This window comes from Mirounga angustirostris, unplaced genomic scaffold, assembly GCF_029215605.1.
Source record: "Mirounga angustirostris isolate CCGP_5_RB_7025 unplaced genomic scaffold, mMirAng1.0.hap1 SCAF_9, whole genome shotgun sequence".
In the NCBI taxonomy this organism is placed as follows: Eukaryota; Metazoa; Chordata; class Mammalia; order Carnivora; family Phocidae; genus Mirounga; species Mirounga angustirostris.
Genome location: NW_026991717.1, coordinates 5,399,026 through 5,419,919, shown reverse-complemented (window position 1 = coordinate 5,419,919; position 20,894 = coordinate 5,399,026). Strand labels below are relative to the sequence as shown.

At 47.0% G+C, this 20,894-nt stretch overlaps 1 protein-coding gene and 1 long non-coding RNA gene across 7 annotated transcripts in view; one reads left to right on the top strand and one right to left on the bottom strand.

Moving 5' to 3' along the window:
• The window catches only part of CRTC3 (CREB regulated transcription coactivator 3), a 100,958-nt gene extending 83,429 nt beyond the window's left edge, over positions 1-17,529 (bottom strand). For 2 of the 4 annotated variants that reach the window (XM_045899363.3, XM_045899364.3), the window contains exons 1-2: positions 17,239-17,529; positions 7,359-7,457 (exon numbers count right to left, since the gene is read on the bottom strand). In XM_045899363.3, coding sequence (XP_045755319.1) covers positions 7,359-7,457; positions 17,239-17,370 — 231 coding nt within the window. In that variant the 5' untranslated portion in view covers positions 17,371-17,529. The remainder of the gene's footprint in view (positions 1-7,358; positions 7,458-17,238) is intronic. The other 2 variants (XM_045899362.3, XM_054513300.2) reach the window with 2 other exon arrangements.
• A 103-nt stretch (positions 17,530-17,632) lies between these two features.
• Positions 17,633-20,551, top strand: LOC123862255 (uncharacterized). 3 transcript variants are annotated; one of them, XR_010404822.1, is made up of 4 exons: positions 17,633-18,181; positions 18,609-18,688; positions 20,009-20,130; positions 20,268-20,551. It is a non-coding gene; the product is annotated as an uncharacterized LOC123862255 (long non-coding RNA). The 3 variants fall into 3 exon arrangements; XR_010404821.1 differs by having other exon boundaries at positions 17,633-18,400; XR_010404820.1 differs by having other exon boundaries at positions 17,633-18,432.
• Positions 20,552-20,894: the final 343 nt, after the last annotated feature.

Sequence of the window (20,894 nt, the reverse complement as noted above, 5' to 3'; positions counted from 1 at the left end):
TAATACACTGTATTGCCTATTTGAAGGTTGCTAAGAGAGTAAATCTTAAAAATTTCTCATTACAAGAAAAAAATTTTTTTGGTAACTGTATGGTGACAGACATTAACTAGTCTTATTGTGGTGATCACTTTGTAATACATACAAATATCGGATCATTATATTCCATGCCTGAAACTAATATGCTGTTATATGTCAATTATACTTTTTTTTTAAAGATTTTATTTATTTATTTGAGAGAGAGAGAGAATGAGAGAGAGAGAGAGAGCACATGAGAGGGGGGAGGGTCAGAGGGAGAAGCAGACTCCCCGCCGAGCAGGGAGCCCGATGCGGGACTCGATCCCGGGACTCCAAGATTATGACCTGAGCTGAAGGCAGTCGCTCAACCAACTGAGCCACCCAGGCACCCCATCAATTATACTTCTTAAAAACGTGTGGTATTAGGGGCACCTGGCTGGCTCAGTCAGAAGAGCATGCAACTCTTGATCTCGGGGCTGTGGGTTCAAGCCCCGCGTTGGGTGCAGAGATTGCTCAAAAATAAAATCTGTAAAAAATAAATAGGCAGATAGATAAAAAGTGTGGTATTAACAAAATGAGACACATGGAGATCAGTGGAACAGAAGATGGAATCCAGAAATAGACCCACACATACATGGTCAAATGACTTTGAACAAATGTGAGAAGGCAATTCAACAGGCAAGTAAAGTCTTCTGACATATGGTGCTGGCACAATTCAACTTCCATATGCAAAGAGAGTGGTCCTCAATCCATATGTTGCACTACATAAAAAAAAAAAAGTAACTTGAAATTATCTAAGTGCACAACCTAAAACTATAAAACTTCCCAAAAAACACACAGGAAAAACATCTTTGTGACCTTGAGTTAAGCAAATAAGTCTTAAATAAGACATGAAAGGCACAAATCATAAAACAACAAAATTGATGAACTTCATTGAAAGTAAAAACATCTGCTCTTCAAGACTTTGTTGAGAAAATGAGAAGATAAGCCACAGACAGGGAAAAAAAATACCTTGCAAAATACATATCTGATAAAGAAATGGCATCTGGGGCACCTGGGTGGCTCAGTCCACTGGGCGCCCGACTCTTGATTTTAGCTCAGATTTCGTGATCTCAGGGTCAGGAGATCTAGCCCTGCCTCGGGCTCCGTCCTGGAGCCTGCAGAAGATTCTCTCTCCTTCTCCCTCTGCCCCTCCCCCACAACCACAGCGCCGCTCATGCACATGCATGCTCACTCTCTAAGAAAAAAGAAGAAGAAGAAGAAAAAAGAAATGGCATCCAAAAAAATATGAAGAACTCTCACAACATAACAGGAAAATGAACAACTCATTTAAAAACTGGACAAAAGCTCTGAACAGACATCTCACCAAAGAAGAGATCAGGGTGGCAAATAATCACACAAGAGGATGTTCAACATCATTAGTCACTAGGAAAATGCCAATTAAAACATAATAAGATAGCACTACACATGCACTAGAATAACAAAAATCTTTTAAACTGAGATAGCACCGCCTCACACCCGTCAGGATGACTACTATCAAACCAACAGAGACACACAGAAAGTGACAGGTGCTGGAGAGGATGTGGACACACTGGTGCCCTCGTGCCCGGCTGGTGGGAGGTGGAAATCGGTGCAGACGCAACGGAAAACAGTACGGCTGTTACTCGAAATACTTAAAATAGAATTACCGTATGACCCAGCAATGCCACTTCTGAGCATACACCCCAAAAGAACGGAGAGCTGGATCTCTAGGAGATACCTTCACACCCACGTTCGTAGCGGCATTATTCACAATAGCCAGGAGGTGGAAGTGACCGGGTGTCCATAACAGGTGAAAGGACAAACAAAATGTGGTCTCTATATATAATGGAATACGCTCTGCCTTAAATAAAAAGGAAGTCTTGCCACACTCCGTAATATGGGTGAGCCTTGAGGACACCATGTTAAGTGAAATGAGCCAGTCACAAGAAGACAATCCTGTAGGATTCCACTTGCATGAAGTGCCTAGAGCAGTCAAAGCCATAGAGCCAGAAAGTACGACTGTGGTCGTGGGGCCACGGGGAAGGGGGAATCGGTTGTTGTCCAATGGGTACCGAGTGTCAGTTTTGTAAGATGAAAAAGTTGCACAATGTGAATATACTTAACAGCACTGAACCATACACTTAAAAATGGTTAAGATGGGGGCGCCTGGGTGGCTCAGTTGGTTAAGCGACTGCCTTCGGCGCAGGTCATGATCCTGGAGTCCCTGGATCGAGTCCCACATCGGGCTCCCTGCTCGGTGGGGAGCCTGCTTCTCCCTCTGACCCTCCCCCCTCTCATGTACTCTCTCTCATTCTCGCTCTCGCAAATAAATAAATCTTAAAAAAAAAAATGGTTAAGATGGTAAATATTATGTTGTGTTTTTTGCCAAAATTAAAAAAAAAAAGAAAAAACCACCCTGAAATACTGGAGAGCAGTGTAGAATCACTGCAACTCTCTATACTGCTGGTGGGAACGTGAAACAGTACAGACACATTGTAAAACAGCTTGGCAGTTTCTTATGAAGATACACTTGCCATATGATCCAGCCATTTCTCTACTCAGTATTTACATAAAAACTGTATGTGGGCGCCTGGGAGACTCAGTCATTAAGCGTCTGCCTTCGGCTCAGGTCATGATCCCAGGGTCCTGGGATCGAGCCCCGCGTTGGACTTCCTGCTCAGAGAGGAGCCTGCTTCTGCCTCCCTCTCTCGCTCTCTGTTTCTCTATCTCAAGTAAATAAATAAAATCTTAAAAAAAAAAAAAAAAAAAGCATCTGCCTTCAGCTCAGGTCATGATCCCAGGGTCCTGGGATCGAGCCCCACATCAGGCTCCCTGCTCCTCGGGAAGCCTGCTTCTCCCTCTCCCACTCCCCCTGCTTGTGTTCCCTCTCTCGCTGTGTCTCTGTCTCTCAAATAAATAAATAAAATCTTAAAAAAAAAAAAAACTATATGGGAGTATCTTTATTCGCAATTGCCGAAGCCTGGAAATGATCCAAAAGTCCATCAACTGATGAATGGACAGAGAAATTACAGTACCCCCATACAATGGAATATTACTGAGCAATAAAAAAGAATGAACTACAGACAAATGCAATGCAGTGAGTTGAATCATGTTCCCCTGAAAAGATATGCTCAAATCCTAGCCCCCAGTACCTGTGAATGTGATCTTATTTAGAAACAGATTCTTGGGTGCCTGGGTGGCTCAGTTGGTTAAGCGACTGCCTTCGGCTCAGGTCATGATCCTGGAGTCCCGCATCGGGCTCCCTGCTCGGCGAGGAGCCTGCTTCTCCCTCTAACCCTCCCCCCTCTCATGTACTCTCTCTCTCTCTCTCTCTCATTCTGTCTCAAATAAATAAAGAAACAGAATCTTGACAGAGGTAATTAACTTAAGATGAGGTCGTAGTGGATTAGAGTGGGCCCTTGATCCAATGAGTGGTGGCTTTGAAAGACAAGGGGGAAGGAGTGTTAGACACACAAACACACACACACACACAGGGGAGAAGGTCCTACAGAATGGAGGCAGAGGCTGGAGGGAGGGAGCTATAAGCCCAGGGGCGCCAAGGACTGGCAACAACCAACAGAAGCTAGGAAGAGGCAAGGAAGGATTCTTTTTTTTTTTTTTAAAAGATTTTATTTATTTGACAGTGAGAGACACAGCGAGAGAGGGAACACAAGCAGGGGGAGTGGGAGAGGGAGAAGCAGACTCCCCGCTGAGCAGGGAGCCCGACGCGAGGCCTGATTTCCAGGACCCTGGGACCATGACCTGAGCTGAAGGCAGACGCTCAACGACTGAGCCACCCGGCACCTGGCAAGGAAGTATTCTTCCCTAAAGCCTCCAGACAGCACGGTCCTCCTGACGCCTCGATCTCAGCCTTCCAGCCTCGGAACTGCAAGAGGCTCAATTTCTGCTGTTTGAGGGCACCCAGCTTATGTACTTTGTTAGTGCAGCCCTAGGAAACGAACGTGTGCACCAACACGGATGCATCTCTAATGCAACATACTAAGTGAAAGAAGAACTCCAAAGACTACACACCGTTGATTCCCTTTACAGGACACACTGCAATAGGCAGAACTGCAGACCAGTGGTTTCCAGAGGCTGGAGGTGGGGGGTGGAGGCAGATCACTAAGGGACCTATAGGAACTTCTGGCTGGGGGGTGACAGAACTGTTCTGTATCTTGGCTATGGCGGTGAGTATACAACACAGAATTATACGCCTAAGGAAGGTCAGTTGAGGGGCACCTGGGTGGCTCAGTCAGTTAAGCATCCGACTCTTGGTTTCAGCTCAGGTCACGGTCTCAGGGTCCTGGGATCGAGCCCTGTGTCAGGCTCCACGCTCCACAGGGAGTCTCTGCTGGAGATTCTCTCTCCCCCCACCCCTCCCCCTGCTCGCACATGCGCGCGCGCGCTGTCTCTCTCCCCCTCTCAATAAATAAATAAGTAAATCTTTAAAAAGAAAGGTCGATTGTATTGTAAATTGCACCTGAAAAAAGTTTACTTAAAAAAAAAACAAAAACAAAACTATGTTCCTGGGATTCCCTTTTTTTCTCAGTTTGTCAAGAATCCCAAGAAGAAGGCTCCCACTGGCCTAATCAGAGATAATGTGAGCATCAAAATCAAAATAATAGTTCTGGATTATAACCCACTGAATAAAATAAGAAGCCACAAAATCAGATATACAGAAATAAATAAACGGATGTATGCAAGTTTGAAGAGGATCAGGATGAAGTATCTCCTCACAAAATATTTGTTAACTACAAAGGGGAAGAGAAACTTTAACATGAAGAGGCCTGACAAACACCACCTTAACTGATAAAAGTGAACACCAGTAGTAATAGGACAAAAGAAAATCATCCACTTAAGGGGACACAATAACAGCATCATTTCTCTACTATTCCTGTCAAAGACACAAATCTGACTCGAATCATGAAGAAGCATCAGACAAACCTCAACTGAGGGATATTCTACAAAATACCCGACTGGTGCTCTACAAAAGTGGCTAAGGTCATAAAAGTCAGAAATAATTTCTTTAATGTCAAAAATAAAAGACTGGGGCGCCTGGGTGGCTCAGATGGTTAAGCGTCTGCCTTCGGCTCGGGTCATGATCTCAGGGTCCTGGGATCGAGTCCCACATCGGGCTCCCTGCTCCTTGGGAGCCTGCTTCTCCCTCTGCCTCTCTCTCTCTGTCTCTCATGAATAAATAAATAAAATCTTAAAAAAATAAATAAATAAATAAATAAAAATAAAAGACTGAAAAACTGTTCTAGACTGAAGGAGACTAAGGACAATAAATACAGGTGATTCTGAACTGGATCCTTTTGCTGCAGAGGACAGTAATGGGACACATGGTGAAACCACACATGAATGGGACCCGTGGATCAGATGATAATAACATTCCACTATTAATTTTATGATTTTGATGGCTCTGTTTGGGTTATAAGGGACAATGTCCTTGCTTGTAGGAAAATACACAGTGAAATGTTTGGGGCTGAAAGAGCATTAGGTTAGCAACTTATTTTCTCAAGGAGAAAAAAAAGTTACTTATCCTGAACTTCCAACTTTTCTGTAAGTTTGTGATTGTTTCAAAGCAAAAAAATAAAAATAAAAAATATTCAGGGATGCCTGAGTGGCTCAGTCGGTTAAGCATCTGCATTCGGCTCAGGTCATGATCTCAGGGTCCTGGGATTGAGTTCTGCATCCAGCTCCCTGCTCAGTGGGGAGTCTGCTTCTCCCTCTCTCTCTTCCTCTCCTCCCGTTGATGCTCTCTCTCTCTCAAATAAATAAATAAAATCTTTAAAAAAAATTAAAAAAAAAAACATACTCAAAGAAAGAATCCTGGGAAGGCCAAGGGCTGTTAGTTCATCCCACCTCCTGCTGCAACAGGACAGGGGCAGGATAGTAAGTTCTATCTATATTCCTCTGAAGTTGACTATCAAGTACCACAAAATCAGGATCTCAAACACAGCACACCTTGGCAGTGCTCTGATTTCAGAAGCATGAAATCCAGCATAAAGCAGAGACCTGCTTTATCTGGATACCGAATGATCCAAGAGGCCAACGCAGAAGATCATCTGGTCTACCGAGGCAGGCCTCTGATACAGGCAGCAGCATAGTGAGATTCCAACGTCAATGTAGGAAATGTAACATCCAGTATAACAGGGTACAAGTGTGTTCACATTGTGCTTTTTCTAATAACCGTTATATTTAAGAGCCCCTGTTAGCACTCTCAAACGGAAGTCTCTATTTTAAATACTACTTTTGCCTTATAGGACCATCACCAAACAAGTACACCCAGCTTTTACAGCAAAGAAAGAAGATAGTGCTTTTAAAATGGACAGGCATCCAAATAAATTAACTTACACCTTGTCTTAAAGTTCCCAACTTCAACACCAAATCTTAAATTGTTTAATTAGAACTATGACAGGCTCCTAATTTTTCAGACTAGGATGTCTACTTCAGATCTTAACAACAGTATCCTATATCATTGTCTGAAATACTGATTCCACATTATTTTGAACAAAGTTCTTCAATGATATGGGGGCGCCTGGGTGGCTCAGTTGGTTAAGCGACTGCCTTCGGCTCAGGTCATGATCCTGGAGTCCCTGCATCGAGTCCCACATCGGGCTCCCTGCTCAGCAGGGAGTCTGCTTCTCCCTCTGACCCTACCTCCTCTTGGGCTCTCTCTCTCACTCTCTCAAATAAATAAATAAAATCTTAAAAAAAAAAAAAGTTCTTCAATGATATGAATGATTGAGGCACCGTATGACACTGCACTAATGTAAATGCGAGAGACCACCTATCTGGGCCTTAGATCTGCACTGTCCAATATGGTAGAAACCAACCACATGAAGGTAGTAAAATATGGCTAGTCTCAACGGAGACGTGCTGTATGCGTTCAATATGCACTAGATTTCAGACTTAGTCCAAACTTTAAAAAGAATGTGAAATATCTCATTTGTGTTTGTTATACTGATTATATGTTGAAATGATAATATTTTGGATTTACCGGGTTAAATAATAATTTATTTAAATAATAATAAAATTATTTGCACCTGTTTCTTTGCCTTTGACGTGGCTACTAGAGAAGTCTGGATTACGTATGTGGCTCACGGTATATTTCTCTTGGACAGGGCTGCCTTAGCCAGCCCATGAGATAATGCTACGGCAGGCTACAGAAACTAGGAAAAAGAATGACGGGCTTCCCGGAAGACACTGAACTGTATCTCGGCCCAGTTTATCCTTCAAGATCCAATCTTTCTAAGGACAATCGCTGCCTTTCTTTTTACACCCGATTCAGACTGGAGGAAGGAAGTATCTGGAGGTACCTGGAACTCCGCCGCGCTGCTCCGCAGCTGGCTCACGTTCGGTAAGGACCCGCCATGGTACTGAGTGAGGCGCAGCTGCTGAAGCTTCTGAAATTGGACCTGGAAACAAAGAGATTTCAAGACGGTTGAGAGATGACAGCAAAGATCTGAGGGAAGCATTGAAGTACGGGTATTTTGTAGCAGAAAGGTTCAAGAGTGAAAGTCTTGGTTTCGGTTTCTTTTCTACCTAAAACCTTCAGGGTTCCAGTTCCTTTTGATTTTTGACTAGTCTATTTTTGGAAAGAATCTACCCATGTTCCAAATGTCCCATGCGCAGTGATAGTGAGGTCTTTGCAAGGTCTTTGTGTGTGTGTAAGCAGGCCCAACTTCTAACAGCAATAAAAGAGTCTCTTAAAGGAAAACTAAGCCATTCTCCAGGCCTCTAACACATTAACCGTTCTCCCTTCTCCTGTCCAGTAATACCAGCATGGCAGGAGTCATAACTCAGGTACGATCCCGCGTGCTTACATCTGAACTCTTTCCTAGGATATTCATCATCTTTAATGGCTATATTTGCTAAGAACACATTCCAAAGAGTGATTCCTGAGTCTCTGAGCCCGGGTCTTTCGACGGCTCTCAACACATAATGTCAAAATGCCGTCCCAGCGGGTATATGAAGTATGTATGAGAAAACAGTTTCACAAGAAAGCTCACTAACACTGAATATCATCCTTAATTGGGGCAAAGGAGGAGGCCAACTCAACAGGTATCAAATGGCATCCCACTGCTTTCATATGCCTTTCTTCTGGAAGTTCTTCCTTGCTTCATTTTTCAAAACGCAGTAAACTGGTTACAGTTCTTATAAACCCCAAAGCGGCCCAATTTGGTCTTTAAGAGTTCTGTTTCTAAAACAATAAATTACCTCTGTGATTACATAATCCTTGGCACTTATAATTCACGTGGGGAAGAAAGAGGCAATGGGAACCCTGAAGGCTTTCATTATTAGATCTTTTGTCTAATAATAATAAAAAGCTACCAGATAGAAGCCCCTAAGATGAGCGAGATGCTGTCCTCAGGTGCTTTACCCAATTCATCTCTAACCCTCTCCACAACCACCAAGGGACACCATATCATCCTGCTTTTATAGACCTAGAGACCCAGACTTAAGGAAGCTCAACATTTGCCCAAGGTCACACAGCTAGAGGAGGCCAAGCTATGGCCACCTCAAAACCCACATTCTTGGGCACCTGGCCTCAGTTGGTTAAGTATTTGACTCCTGATTTGGGCTCAGGTTATAATCTCAGGGTTGTGAGATCATCTCCGCACTGGGCATGGAGCCTGCTTAAGACTCTCTCTCTCCCTCCCCCCACCCCTTCCCTCTCTTAAACACACAAACACACACACACACACACACACACATTCTTATATCTGCCGTAGTCCTTTTCTTTGCTCCATTTCTCTATCTCTCTCTTTTTTAGGATTTATTTATTTATTTATTTGAGAGAAAGAACACAAGCAGGGAGGAGGGACAGAGAGAGAGGGAGAAGCAGACCCCCAATGAGCAGGGAGCCCAACATGGGGCTCGATCCCAGGACCCCAGGATCATGACCTGAGCCAAAGGCAGAGGCTTAACCGAATGAGCCACCCAGGCATTCCCCCCCCCCATTTCTCTCTCAATGATCATAGTATTTACAAGCTCAGAGAAAAATGAAGTTTGGTTGATCAAAAGCATTGCTGGGCCTATGAAGCTCTCTGATTTTGTTCAGTCTTTATATTTATTATGAAAAATTTCAAATATATACAAAATAAAGATGAATACAATGAAACCCCACTAATAGCTTCCAGCTTCCACGATGATCTTATGTCCAGTCTTGACTCAGCTTTACCCCCTGACTACCCATGGCACCCCACTGAAAGAAATCCAGACATTGTATCATTCCATATTTCAATATGCATCTCCAAAAGATAAGAGCCTACATCTGGCTGGAAGTTTTAAAGGCATACAAAACCCCCTGGCGGCCTTAACTTCCTTGTACCCACAGTATTTGATTTCCCAAACACACTGCACTGGGAGGCAGCTATAATCTATTCATCAGAACCCAGATCCAAGAGTCAAATATGAGGAGGACATAGTTAGCCTTTTCCATCTATCAGCTGAATTATAACAATAAAGTCTCAGCTTTTGATCTTAACATTCTCAAAGCATTTACCAGAAGCATTTGACTCTCCGTCCTTGAAATTCTCTAGACAAAATTCCTGGCCCCCTTGATCTCAAGCCTTTGATTCCTTCTTCCATCAATCCATCCATTTATTCACTTATACAGAAACTTTTAACTGTGTGCGTTAGGTACTGTGCCAGGCACTGTCTTGCTAAGATGAATACATGCCAAGGTTCCTGCCTTCAGAGAGTTCCCACAAAGGCTTCAACTTGTACCCAAAAGCCTTGACACTTCAACCAAGCTAAGTTCTAAATCTAGCTAGACACCTGCCTTCACCTGAGCCTAAGGCCCGCCCTCCCACAACCTCCCATACCTGCTCTCCCTCCCAAAGTGCCTGTTCTAGAGTCTTCACAGGCTGCTGAGTTATGGGGAAAAGAGGACTGCATTCAGAACCGGAAGACCTGACTGTGTGCCCTGAAGCTCCCACGCGGTTGGGGAAATTATTCTGCCGTCTACTTCACAAAGACAACGTAAGGATTAAAAGAGAGAACAGATATGACAGTGGGGTATAAAATGGAAAGCTCTGCACAACTTCTCAAAGTATCATCATTATTGTGGATATTCTCAGCTTCCTCCTAAACCCCTGAGTAACTTTGATATATTCCTCTTTTGAAATCTAGAATCGATGAGCTAGAAAGAACTTTAGAGACTGTCTTCAACGCCGTCATGCTTCCTGAGGATGAAAATGGGCACCGAAGAATGAGTAGCCAAAGGCAGAGGTCACAGGTTGGCAGGTCAGGGGCCATGTTTAGAGAGTTCTGTTTGACCCACATGATACTGACCCACTCAATGCTTTACACTTCCATTTTGAATCAGAAGACTGTATAAAAACCTGGATTTCCAACTTCTCTTGACAGAAAGATCAAGCAACACCAAATGTACGTTCTTGCAAGGCAACAATGCGTGGAACGGAGAAGCAGCTGTCCCCCTGCACAGGGCTTGAGGCATCATTTGCCCAAGACCTCACTGCGCCCTACTACTCCTCCCCCATGGCCTGAGATCAGCTACCACTTACTCATTCCTGGCTCATCCACTCCTCTTCCCTACATGCCCCACCTTGAAACTTAAGTTAGCAACCTCCAGCTTACAGCCACACACTTGAGGGGACCGTCCTTCAACGTCTCTGTGAAATGAGAGCCACGCCTCACTAATTCCCTTTTTAAAAAGTCTCACAGCAGCCAATCCCAAACAAAAATCTCAGCAGACCTTTTTATAGAAACTGACAACATAATCCTAAAATTTACAGCTCTGCAAAAGACTAACCTACAATAGTCAAAGCAATTTTTAAAGAGAGCAAAGTTGGGGTGTCTGGGTGGCTCAGTTGTTAAGTGTCTGCCTTCGGCTCAGGTCATGATCCCAGGGTCTTGGGATCAAGCCCCGCATCGGGCTCCCTGCTCGGCGGGAAGCCTGCTTCTCCTTCTCCCACTCCCCCTGCTTGTGTTCCCTGTGTCTCTGTCAAATAAATAAAATCTTTAAAAATAAATAAATAAAATAAAATAAAAAGAGCAAAGTTGGAAGGCTGTTACCTTGTTTCCAGACTTACTATAAAGCTACAGTAATTCAAGCATGTGCTACTGTCGGAGAGATGTACAGATCAATAGAACAGAAGAGAGAGTCCAAAAACGGACCCACACAATATCTGGCCAATTGATTTTTGACAAAAGTACCACAGCAATTCAATGAGGAAAGTGTTTTCAACAGATGCTGCGGGTATAAGTAGATATCCTTGGGGGGTGGAGGGGGATAAAGGCAGTGGAGCACACAGACATTCAGTGGTACAGCCATATTCATACTCCAGCTCTGCTACTCATCAGCCATGCAACCATACCTCTCAAGCGTCAGTTTGCTCATCTGCAAAATGAAGAATAACCTAGCTACACATTCCCTAGGGTCACTGTGAAAACCACAGGAGATAATGAATGTAAAGGAGTCAGCACAGCATCTGGCAAAGAGATAGCACTCAATATTTAGCCCAAATCCAGTATGTCTAGTCTTTTCTCCTCTCTCTCTCTTAAGACTTTATTTATTTGTCAGAGAGAGAGAGAGCACACAAGCAGGGGGAGGCACAGAGGGAGAAGCAGATTCCCAGCTGAACAAGGAGCCCGACGTGGGACTCGATCCCAGGACCCCGAGATCATGACCTGAGCCAAAGGCAGACGCTCCTACTCCCACTCCTCTCTCCTCTCCTCACTGCTACAGAACACATCTAATATTTGTTTGTTTTAATATGAAATGATATAAAATGATTCTCCCCAAATATTCAAGCTAAATTAACACTCCAGGCTGATGTGCCGTGTTTACCCTGTGGTTTCTCAAAACTACAAGTTGTCCTTCAAAGTTGAACTTCTGGAACAAGCTCCCAATCCAGTCTCTCTTTCCTTCCATTTGGTCCTGGATACCTCACAACCTCCATCCCAACCACCTCACTGTGAACACAGGGGCTCTCACCCAGAATACCAATGGCCTCACTTGACTAAACCAAAGGACACGTCCTTATCATGTCAGACCGAGTCAACAGCACTGGGCTTGGCTGCTTGACATGCTCTCCTTTCCCTCTCTGGTTGCTCTTTGGTCTTTTTTGCTGGCTCCCTTCCTCTACCTCCCCTTTACATGGTGGGGCTCCCTGGGCTTCTCTTGGTCCTCTCCACATTTCACTCTATAGCAGGGCTCACAAACTCAAATGTCTGCAGGTGCCAAGTGCGGAAGAGAAGTAAGTGAAGTAGCTGGAATCCTTGTGAGGAACACCACAGGGAGCGCTGGGGACTGTGGCAAACTGAACACATACATGCACTTTCCAATGGGGAAGCCACTATGGGAGCTCCCGGCAACTGCTGTCATGCAGAAATGTAGTGAGTGTTGTTAGATGATTTCATTTTTCAAAAGAAGCCAGAATCCAAACTTTAATATAAAATCCCAATATTCACCATTGGTCCTAATTAAAAAAAAAAAAAAGCATCCAGGTACACACACACCCTACACCCCCACAAGGACCAAATTAGAATCCAGGTCAGCAATGTGCAAGGTGTGTTCTAGGAATTCTGCTTGGGCAGCGCAACTACACACCAAAGGTTCCCACATTTCTATCACTAGTCTAGACTTGCCTCCTTATTTGGAGATCCGTATATGGCTTCAGGGCCATATAAACAATGGCCTGCTGGACCATCTCTACCTCAGTGCCCCACGGTCTCCTGACACTGAGGCATCTGCTGCCCCCGCTGCTCCCACCAGTGTTCCCCCTCTTAATGGAGGATACCTTGAAATGGCTCAAGTCTGAAAGCCGGGCATCACGCATTCACCAAGTTTGGTCATTTCTAGCTCCTAAGTATTGATCTGCTACCACCCCAGTGTCAAGGCCATCATCACATCTCCTGGACCACTATCTCGACCTCCCTCCGGCTTCTCTGCCACCTTCCCCTCAGCTCTATCCACCACTCTGGAGCTACAGGCATCCTTTTTTTTTTTTTTTTTAAAGATTTTATTTATTTATTTGAAGAGAGAGACACAGCGAGAGAGGGAACACAAGCAGGGGGGGTGGCAGAGGGAGAAGCAGGCTTCCCGCCGAGCAGGGAGCCCAATGCGGGGCTCGATCCGAGGACCCTGGGATCATGACCTGAGCCGAAGGCAGACGCTCAACGACTGAGCCACCCAGGCGCCCCTACAGGCATCCTTTTAAAATGCAAATCTCCCCTACTTCAACCCCTTCATGACTCTCCATTGTCCTTAGGATCAAGTCCCAAATCTCCTGTCTCTACAATCTGATCCCTGTGAACGCCTCAACTCAAATCACCCTCTTTATCCCTTTGCTGAACCTCATACCCTCAAATGACTTCCCTACCCCCACTAATCCTTTAGGCCACTAGAAGAGGTGAGGACTCCCTACCATTCATTTCCAGAGCTACATCTGCTTCCCCTTTTGTAATATTCATTAAAATGTGTCCTTACTTGTCAAAAGAATATCTTCTCCATTAAACCCTAAAATCTACAAGGAGACTGTGTTTTGCTTGCTCACTGTTATAATCCCCAATGTCCATCCTAAACCTCTGGCACACACTGGGGACTCAGTAAGTATCTGATGAACAAATTACTAAGACCTTTGAAGCAAGACACGTCTTCACCTCCCCCTCCCCCCCCAGACCCCATTAACCACAGTGGGTACTCCAGTACTGACAAATTAATGAATGAACAAAGGAACAGCCTCTCTCCAGGCACGCCTGCCTCTACTTTTTAACCCTTCTTACCATCCCAGGTTAAGTAACCCCACTAGCATTCTCTTCTCAAAATATTCCCACTGCTTCCTAATAAGGCTGAACCCTGAAGCTAGAGTGAAAAATTCCCCATAATCTGGTCTATCCCACCTACTAGGCAAATAGGATTTAACTCGAACTCTAAGGACTGGCTCTGATTATGTAGAGAATGCCTTGGAGCCCAGCACAGGCTCAGAGAGGAAAGAATATCTAGATTGATTATCGATGTCTGTCATGGGCTGATAATGGAAAGTCAGTATATCTGCCATCCAGTGACCAGTAATGAACTAGTTGGAGGTGCCTGGGTGGCTCAGTGGTTAAGCATCCAACTCTTGATTGCAACTCAGGTCATGATCTCAGGGTTGTGAGATTGACTCCACACTGGGCACAGAGCCTGCTTAGGATTCTCTCTCTCCCTCTCCCTTGGCTCTCATAATTAATTAATTAATATAAAATAAGTGAATATAATGAGCTGGACGGATCCTTCTCCATCTGGGATCTTTGGACCCTTGGAGGTTTACAGACATATGCCTGGGAATCTAAGAGTTCTCTATGAGGAGTGTTCAGTTTTGTAAATTTCATTATGAAAATAATCCTTAAAAAAATTTTTTTAAAAGATTTTATTTATTTATTTGACAGAGAGACAGCGAGAGAGAGAACACAAGTAGGGAGAGTTGGAGAGGGAGAAGCAGGCTCCCCGCTGAGCGGGGAGCCCAATGCGGGGCTCAATCCCAGGACCTGGGATCATGACCTGAGCCGAAGGCAGCCGCTTAACTGACTGAGCCACCCAGGTGCCCCAAATCCTTAAAGTTTTTAAGTAAGCAAATACAACTCGGCAAATGCAGTGTTCTCATCTGCCTTTGTGTTTATAGATACATTGGACCCTGGGGCGCCCGGCCGGCTCAGTCAGAAGAGCATGCAACTCTTGATCTCGAGGTCATGAGTTCAAGACCCAGGTGGACATAGAGATTACTTTCAAAACAAAATTAAAAATACATTAAAAAATATAAACACAGTGGACCAAAGTAGTATTACTTTACCTGCAATTGGTAGCACAGAAAGAACACAGGAGGAATTAACACGTAAATGATGTCCTGTACCAGGTGAAGGGCAAAGTGACGTCATAATTTTGTAGTAATTAGAACACAGAACAGTGGTGGCTGAATTGAGTTACCCCATGGGGCATACCTGATCAGCCTTGCTAAACTCGAGAAAACCTGAACTAGAGGGGTTAGCATCATATCCATACTGAGAGTTTCAACTGAGTTCAGCAAAATAGCATATGTCACATCAAATTAATGATGTGAATTTGAATTTATTGCATTTTTTAATGTTGAGTGAATTTATTTTGTGCATGTCTTTTAGTTATGGTTGTAACACAGCTATGATCAAAGGACTCCATGCACAGTGGATGTTTGAGCATATTTAAGTAACATAACCAAACTCGTTTAAATAAACACAAAGGATCTGTGAAAAAATTTTGCCTTAAAAGAGTCTATACGTTACTCGTGGCTTTATCTATCAGGGATGCTTTAAAGACGGTTTATGAATTGGGTGAGACTGGATTAACTCTAGGTATATGGACAAACAGAGTGCCTGTATTGTACATACACTTTATCTAAACAACATATAACAACCCACGCCCCAGCATTAATTCTCAGCTTTCACCCAACCATTCTCAATATGCTTTGAGCTCATCATGCTCATCCCTGAATCTAAGCAAGGTCACACATGTATATGCCTGTGGACATCAGGCAGATAAATAAATGAGTGAAGCTATTCAGGGCATGAGGAAAAAAATTTATTGAAATCCTCAGCGTTGGGGCGCCTGGATGGCTCAGTGGGTTAAGCACCTGCCTTTGGCTCAGGTCATGATCTCCGGGTCCTGGGATTGAGCCCCATGCAGGCTCTCTGCTGAGCAGGGAGTCTGCTTCTCCCTCTGTGCTCTCCCTCTTTCTCTCTCAAATAAATAAAATCTTAAAAAAAATAAATAAAAGAAATCCTCAGCCTTCTTTATCTCTCTATATTTTTTCTTAGCATAAAAATATAAGTGTATAAGAAAGATTTCATTTCCCATTTACTTCATTTAAAGAAGACATCAAAAATATGATAAATGGCAAATGACACCTAGCTTCGGTGTGGGAGCTCACGACAGGGTGTGGTGTGAACTGTGGCCTACTAGGGAATCCACTCTCCAGCTGAGGGGGCGACCACCACCCAGCTCCAGCCAAAAGCTGTCATATGGGAATTCAGGATGACTGCTACCAGGTCTCCCAATTTTAAATATATATCTAAAGACAAGAAAAGAAGAAAAGGAGGGGAGAGACCTGGGAGGGAAGAAGGGAGGAGAGAGAGAGGGAGAGGGAAAGGGGGGACAGAGAGAGGAAGGAAAGAAGAAAGGAAGAGAGAGCGAGAGGAAAGGTTTTATATGAAAATCTTCCAATTAAAAAGTTCTGGCAACAGATTCAAGACGTTCTCCCAAACACTGTACTTGGCCAAAAAAGATACCGTGTCTGCAGCTAAGTGAGGGGGACCCGCAGCGTGCAACTCCGCTCTCAGCTCCCCTTCCTTCCAAGCCTGCCCCCTGCCCAGCATCTGCACATCCTCCCCCGGGCCCGCGACGGTCCTTCAAGGTCAGCATTAGGGAGCCTCAAGGCCTGGCCCGCTCCCGCTGACTCTCCTCCCCGCAGCCCTGCGCGGACACTCCTCTTGGCTCTCCATCCTCCACTGCCTCACTCAACAGTTTCCCAACCTCCGGGTGTTTGTCCCGGCTCGCGCCTTACTCATTGCTCCTGGACCCTCCTCCGTCACCAGCGACGCTGTGCACCTTGCCAGTGCTCGTTAAATCTCCGGGCTGAGCACAGTAAAGCGGCCGGAGAAGGCACCTCCGCGGAGAGACGAAAGCCTCGCTCGGCACGCAATGCCTTCCCGGCACCCCCCCCAGCCCCCCTCGGCCCGCGCGGGCCCCGGGCTCACGGTGCACGGGACTCCCCCCACCCCACCCCGGGCCCCGCGGCCCTCCTCGCCCCGCCGTCCAGAGGGCCGGCCGGCGGAGGATGTGCGGAGCCCCGAGAAGCCGCACCGCCCGCCTCCGAGCTGTTTGTGATTTCCTCCCGGGGCTCCGTTCGCCCTCCCCCTCAGGCCGCCCTCGCGCCGCCGCCCGCCGCGCCCCGCCCGGCCCCCTCCCGCTCCCCGCGCACCGGGCCCCGCGACCCTCCCGCCTCCGCGGGCTGCGCGGGAGGCCGGCGAGCCGGGCAGCGCCGAGGCCGCGGCCGCGCCGGCCCCGCTCCCGGCGCCCGCTGCGCCTCGCGGCCCCGGCCGCGCCGCCGCCGCCGCCGCCGCCGCCGCCTCGGCCCCGCCGGCTCTCGCCCGCTGCCGGGGCCGCCCCCGCCCGCGCGCGTCCCGGCCCCGGCCCCGGCCCCGGCCCCGGGCGCTCACCCGCGACAGGGTGAGGTCGGTCATGAGCTGCTCGAAGGCCCGCGTCTCCTCGGCCTGCCGCTGCGTGTGCAGCGCGATCTTCTCACTGAACTTCCGCGGGTTGGCGCTGCCCGAGCCCGGCGAGGCGGCCATGGCGCGGGCCCGGCCCGGCGGGAGAGGGAGACGGCGGGCGCGGGGCCTGCGCGTCGGCCCGCGCGTCCGTCCGCAGGCCGCCCGAGCCGCCGCCCGAAGGCCCGTCCTCCGGCGCGACCCGGCAGAGGAGCCGCCGCGGCCCCACAGCCAGCGAGCGGCCGCGAGCGCGCCGAGGTCCGCCCCCGCGCGGCCGGCCCCGCCCTCGCCGCGGCCCGCCCGCCGCCCGGCCCCGGCCCCCGCCGCGCGCTGCCTGCCGCCGGCCCCGGCCCCCCCCGCCGCCCGGCCCCGCGCCCGCGGCCCGAGGGCTGCAGCCGGCGCTCCGGGCGCCGAGACTCGTCGCGAGCCGCGTCCGCAGAGCACGCCGGCGCGGCCGTGTGGCAGCAGCGGTGTGACTGACGGGCCGCGGCGCGGGGCCATCCCGGCCGCGCGGTTCGCGTTACGACTTGGAACCGGCTTCTGCCCCCCGGCCTCGTGCCCGCCCTCTCCCGGGCCGCCGCTTCGCGCCCGGGGAGACGACTGGGCGCCCGACGCCTGCGCCTTCTTCCCTCCCGCGCCTGCCGCGCTGCGGGGCCTCGGGCCGCCCGCCAGGCCCGCTCCCGGCCCGCGCCGCCGTCGGGGGGCTCCGCTCACGGGCCGCCCGGCCCGCGCCGCCGTCGGGGGGCTCCGCTCACGGGCCGCCCGGCCCGCGCCGCCGGAGCTGCCAAATCTGCAGCTCAGTTTTTCAAAAACCACCTCGTGATGTGCGCACCCTGGAGCCGCCACCCCCGCCCCGGTGCGAGCTCTTCGCTCCCCAGCCCGGCCCCTCTTCCAGGTGCTTCTCGAGGCCCCCCCGGGCCTCCGCAGACGCCGGCTCCAGCCAGGGGCCCGTCTCCCCGCTGTCGCCCCAACTTCTGCAGCCCGGGAGCTGCTCCCGGACGACGGCGCCTGGACCGCGCCGAGAGTGGGGCTGTGTTTTGTCAACTAGGCAACACCAGACACGCGGACGAGTCCAGAAAATTATACTGATGACACCCACGCCCCCCACTCAAGAGTAAACATAAAGCGTTTTGCTTCATTTACTTGGTACTCACTAAAGAAATATAAAATTAGACCTAACTAGAGCCCTACCCTTATTTCTCCTTCCTCCCAATCACTGGGCTCAAGTGGGTGCATATCATTCCTACTCGTGTTTTTATAGTTTTATTATGTATGATGTATGGATCTGCCAACTGTATAGAATACCAATTTTTGTTTTTCAGGTTTGCGAAAACGACGTCATGCTGAATAATCTTTTGCAACTTCTCTCATTTCCTGTTACGTTTTGGAGATTCATCTGTAGGTATGATTAACTGCTATGTAGTATTTCATTGTTTTTCATGTGTCTCATACTGTCTCATAGCATATAGCTGGATTTTTAAATTTTAATATGAGAGTATATCTCTATTAGCTAGAGTTAAGCTTGTTTTATTAATTATAATTGGATTAATTCTCACTGTCATTGAATTCTTCTGTTGTATTTTGGGGTATTTTTCACACTTTTTTTTATATTTTATTTTCTGCATTCCTGTTATATCCTCTGGGTTCAGTTTCAGAGAACAGTATTCATTCTAGATAGTTTAAGTACAAAAGGATTTATTATAGGGTATAAAATAGCTAAAGGGCTTCTCTGGAGGGCAAAAGAAGCAGATTCTAGGCTGAACCTTCAGGAGTGACTTTGAGAGGCATGCGGCCGAACCAGGCCACCAAAAGAGCCACTGCCCCTTCTGAAATCTGGAAGCCACTTCTTAAACGGGAAAGTTGTGGCTGCACTTGCCAGCTCCTGAACTGGATGGCTAGTGTCATGATAAGAAGCCACCACAGAGAAATCAGACACATCCACAGCAGTCCTCACCCACAGGAATAGCACACCCCCAGGCTCTGCTTCTCTTCCACCTTACAAATCAAATAAGAGAAAGTGTGATTGGAAGAGCCAAAATTGCACCCAGAATCCCAGCTTCTGAAATACAGGAAGGCCCAGGAGGACACAGGAATGGGTAATGAGCTAACTCCACCATATTCATCCAGCGACTCACCAGTGCATTTATCTACCATGCCTGCATTTTATTGCAGTGAATGACTGGTTTTTATTTCCACATTTCCCCGATCTGATTTGGAAGATATTCATTCCATTTCTATTCTTATTATGGTTAGCCTGATCATTCTCAATTTTTTAATCAAATGAATACATGCGAAGTATTTAACAATAGTTTTACAGGGCCTATGATTTGGAAGATATTCAGTCCATTTCTGTTCTTATTATAGTTAGCCTGATCATTTTCAATTTTTTAATCAAATAAATACATGCAAATTGTCAATAGTTTTACAAGGCCTATAATTTTTTTTTTTTTTAAGATTTTACTTATTTATTTGACAGAGAGACAGGGAACACAAACAGGGGGAGTGGGAGAGGGAGAAGCAGGCTTCCCACTGAGCAGGGAGGCTGATGCGGGGCTCAGTCCCAGGATCTTGGGATCATGACCTGAGCCGAAGGCAGACGAAGGCAGACGCTTAACAACTGAGCCACCCAGGTGCCCCAAAGCCTATAATTTTAAAAAGAAGTAATTCCCATTTCCCTCTATAAATAAGCTTGTCCTGCTGTTTTGTGATTTTTTTTTTTCAGTTTTAGATATTGACTATTCATTTTCTATGATGGAAAAGGACGCTCTGGCTATTTTGTATCCTCAACAAAAGTATGATCTTCCCTGTTCCCATTCTTTCAGTGTGGTTATATGATAATTTTTGGTAAGTCAGTAGTAAGTGCTTACATAGCATACTATAGTTCCATTTTTCTACAGTTGTGGGGGTAGGAGGAGTTAATTACTGCCTCTGATTTTTATTTGCTTACATTTCTCTCAACCCATTACAAATCCTTCTTCCAGCTCTCCAACAGAATAGTGGAAGACATGGCTGAGTCTATGAATGGTCAGTCTGGGGGGATCTTCTCTCCTAGAGCACTTGGACTTCTTGCTCCACCCGGACCGGTCGCTCTGTGGGGCCGACTGCGGCCCCCACCATCATCCTGAGGGTCCCTTCATCCCCCATCCTCTAACCTGCTTCCTGCATCCCCCGTTGTGCTCGCACTTCATGTACTCCTTCACTGTAGTGGAGAACAGTCCCCACTAGTTTCCTGAGAAAAAAAAGAGTACATAAAACATAAAACCCATGCAACTGTGTGTGTGTGTGTGTGTGTGTGTGTTTATTTTACGCTCATATTTGATTGATAGTCTGGCTAAGAATAGTCTTCTTCATTGGAAATCCTGTTCACTTAGATCTGTGAACACATTGCTTCACTGTTTTCTCACTTCTCACATTGCTATTGAGAAGGCCATTCACATTCTCTTTCCTTTGTGGGTGACCCGGTTTTTGAGGGCCCTTATTGTTTATTTTTATTTTGTCACCCTCGTTCTCTGAAGGCTTAATGTTCTGATGTTTTACAATGATATGCCTTGGTATGGGGTTTTTGTTGTTGTCCACTGTCTGGGCAGTGATATGTGTCTACAAACTGG